At 55.0% G+C, this 3,858-nt stretch overlaps 1 protein-coding gene across 1 annotated transcript in view; it reads right to left on the reverse strand.

Moving 5' to 3' along the window:
* LOC100909144 (neuroglobin-like) overlaps nt 1-2,798 on the reverse strand; it is a 4,401-nt gene extending 1,603 nt beyond the window's left edge. Inside the window, exon 1 of the mRNA XM_003738381.2 lies at nt 2,202-2,798. Within this exon, the coding sequence (XP_003738429.1) occupies nt 2,202-2,461 (260 nt within the window). The 5' untranslated portion in view covers nt 2,462-2,798. The remainder of the gene's footprint in view (nt 1-2,201) is intronic.
* Nucleotides 2,799-3,858: the final 1,060 nt, after the last annotated feature.

Here is a 3,858-nt window from a genome sequence, read left to right on the forward strand (position 1 = left end):
GAAGCGGGGAAATTCCAATCCGCGCCCTCAGGAGTCATGCGAAAATCCCCCCTGCGAAATCTTCGCTGCCCCCGGGTTGCGGGAGCGGACGTCGAAAAAATCAACCCGGCTCAAGATCCTTGAGAGCCTCGTTTAACCCATCCCGTGTAATGCAACATCTGAAGCATCTCTCCGTGCATGACCCGGAGAACGAGCAGATAGTGCAACAGCTCGTGTATTAAATCTCTCGGTCGCGAGCGGCGGGCTAAAAATAGTCGGTTCGTCGATGCCTGCGTGTTCATATGGGGGCGCGCGGACGGATGGCGTGCGCGATGCTCCCTCAGCTACGCATAGCCGAGGTAAGGCGGTTACTGTCTCTTTTGTCTGAAGAGGTGCTACAAGATATTCGGCTGGCTGAAAGCTGAAATCTGACATTATCGGCTGCCGCCGCTGCCAGCATTCGAACAGGAGCGAGCAGTCCACCTCGCAGACAGCCGCTCGCCCAACGAGCACTCAATCTGCTTCTCGCGCGTATGCTCCAGCATGCTCTCCACGCAGGGGAGGATAATTCAATATTGCGTGAGGGCCACGCAAAAGATACCGGAGAGCTGTTGACTGCTGCGAGGATGGCGCTGGGCATGATGGCGAGCTCGACCCCTCATGTCGTTCATGGAATTCGCTCTGGCTCTTGAGAAACATCGAGGAATTATTCTACTGGAAAACGGTTGTTTTTCAGCTTCAAGAGAGGAAAAATTTATCGGACACCGCTAGACACAGCTTCGGAGCCTGCACTCCGCAGAGAACTCCGGGTGTCTCCAACGTGGCGGCATGCCATTGAAAACTCTCTCGGCCAGCGATTCCCGGACTCAAATATGTCGTGTCAGTCGGAGACTTTCAATGTGGCATCTGGAAACCTCACGGAATCGCACACTTCAATCCAAGATTTGGGATTAGACACACTCACTCCCCAGGAGTGTGGAATTTCTGCTTTCAGCGGAAACTCGAGGGTCACTTCAGAAATCTGCGCTTCGGAGACTGAAGAAGGGTCAACGAGTTACGGGTCGAGGCTATTTACCATACGAAACCGCTCTGGCGACATTTTCAAAGAATGCCTCGCGCAGAACCTTTCTGGCGGGCGAGCGAATGTTTTGCGGGAAGCCTTGCGGCGCCGAATTTCACCTTGACCCCCGTTGACGACAGCGCAGCCTGATACGACAGGACCTGGCATCCGTCCGTCTCTTTGAGGGCTCCTTTCTGCTAGAAGTCTCTACGAACGATCTCCGGTGCTTTCCCGCATGCCGCCATCGATTACTGTCTTTTGTTCGATTGCGTAATTACGCCGTCATTCCGATTTGAGAGCTCCGAGATCGCTCGAACAGGTCTCTCTGTTCAGTGAATGGGCTCGACGATTATCCGCCACGATAAGCGGAACGGGCGAAAAGACTGTCGGAGACCAAGATTCCAACGGTAAATGATCAGTAAACGCTGACGGCGTTCTTCGACGCGACGAGTCGAAAACAATGAGCAGGAACTTTCCGCTTGTCAGTTCGTCCTCGCCTCGAGTCCCATCGAGCCAGATGGTGTCGCCTTTTGCACCGAGCTCGAAATTGTCCACATGGCTCTTTTTCCGTCTGCGAGTTTCGTTTTGGCGGGAAGCTTCGATTCCGAGATCCGCGGCGCTTCTCCCGTTCACTTACAGATCGGGGAAAGTTTTGCTTCGGCTTGCTCTTTGTTCCGCTTCCACGGATCCCCGAACGGGCTGCACTTGCTGCACGAGACGGCTCGGGGCCGCGGCCGTCTCCATGGCCCGCGATCTCACAGCTCTCTTCGGAGAGCCGTCTCCGTCTTCTCGAGAAATCGCGTAAAATGACACAGAGCTACACAGAAGGTGCTCCGGTCGTCGACGCCGGGGTTCTCATGCGATCGTTCGCGACGCGATCTTACAGTTCGATCATTATTTATTTGCCATCGATGCGGGCGATCGAGAACAGATTGTAATGCGCATAAGTTCGGCATCACTGCGTATCGGCTCTGTCCGGTCCTGAGATTGAATACTTCGCGATCCGCATCCGACTGTATCGGCATGAAGAATACTCAGGAGCCCGAAACCCGTGCCCGAGGATGTTCTCGCCGCCCCCGGACCCCGGATCGATAGCCGATCGAACCGCGGACATAGTACCGATATCAAAACTGAAAGGTTGGCCGAAGAATGAATCGCTTACCTGGTGAATAAGTCGAGTAGCTCCTCGTTTTGTTTGAAGAGGCGTACGAACATCTCGACTCCCGTCGGCTCCATGGCACGGGCGATGGCTTTCCATGATTTTGAGATGGAGAAGATTTGACGTGTTGTGAGAGGAGAGCGCGGGTCTGGTGGAGGAGGTGGCGGAGGGTCTTCGACGTCCCCCACGCGGCCAACGCCCGCTGATCTCTCGCTACCTTTGTGGACTAGCGAGGTGACCGCTTTGCTCAGGGTGCAACCCATTCTCCACAGCCTCTTCTTCGACTTCGAGCTAGCCACGGCTGCCGTCTTGGCCACGTTGGGGATACGCAATCGACAATGACAACACCGGTCCGAACACCACTCTCTAGCTCCGCTCCCCTCGTGATCGCTCGAGGAATTCCTCTCTCTCCTTCCGTTCCTTAGGCTCAATCACTCACGCACGCACGCACGCACTCATTCACTCACTCACACCCAACGCACAAGGCCGGAGCTTCCCTTGGCGCAAAGCGTTTACGCTGCCGCTCAGACTCGTCGCTCGCTGTGCCTGGGTAGTCGTCGACAGCTGTCAGGCGTAAACGCTCGCCTGAAGTGTCGTCCTTGTTCTGGTCGGCGGCAGCGCTGCACGTACGTACGTACGGACGATGCGAGTCGCGAGGACTCAGACGGCTTGGTCTGCCTTTTTAGGCGCTCACTTCATGATGGGAGCGCCTCTCCATCTGAGCCGCGCACCCATTGAGTTGTTCAGACACTTCGTCGATGAAGGTTTCGGTGGCCACCTGGGCGCGCGGTGTCATTCTCGTGGGCGAGACTTTCCGAGTATCTTCTGGAAAGAGAAAATTTCGATATTTCAGTATACGAGCAATTGCTCGAAACTCGGAATTCTGATCCGGATCTGGAAGCCCGAAGACGATGCTTGGCCCCGTCGGGAAGCACCCGCCAAGCAAAGCGCATTTGAATAAGAATTTCCATGGAACTCCGAGCGGACAAATTCCGCGATTTGGAATTCGTCGCGACGAAAACCGATGTGTTCAAGCGGGCGACGATATCTGACTTGTGATCAAGCGAGCCGAGTCAGGCTGTCTGGAGGCGGCACGGATCGGCAAACACGGCAATGAGCTCTTCTCCTCGCTTTGAGGAAGATCAAACACTGATGGAGAAAACTCGGTGTCGTCGGAGCGCGCAGAGTATCAACGATAGCAGGTTGTGAACCCGAGAACAGCTCTCGGCTGACCGTACCTCGAGAAGGAACTTCGAACCGACCACTCGAGCGATCTATGAGACTCGGCTGGGCGGCTGGGAACGAGCAGCAGTCCCACGGGCTCCGATCATGCTGCCTCTAGGGGCGGAAATTTGAAGAGAAGATCATCTCTGATCCTCATGTCCCCATCAGCATTGCGAATAATAACTGAGTGCAATGAACGCTCCGAGTTCGTATTCAATGGAATAATTGCTCACTCGTCTGCATCGGCCATGATCCGCACGCATATTCGAACAGAACCCTCGCATGTCATTCTCGACAAAGACCTTTAATCAGGAAGAGTTCCCCGTTCATATTGTCGATGATTTCCTTCACCGATGCAGTCTGATGAGGGAGACAACTGCTCGGGAACTCGTACGCGGGCTCCGATTGTACTGACCCGCTGAACCGCATCCCTATT

The sequence above is a fragment of the Galendromus occidentalis genome, unplaced genomic scaffold, assembly GCF_000255335.2.
Source record: "Galendromus occidentalis unplaced genomic scaffold, Mocc_1.1 scf7180000075933, whole genome shotgun sequence".
Lineage (NCBI taxonomy): Eukaryota > Metazoa > Arthropoda > Arachnida > Mesostigmata > Phytoseiidae > Galendromus > Galendromus occidentalis.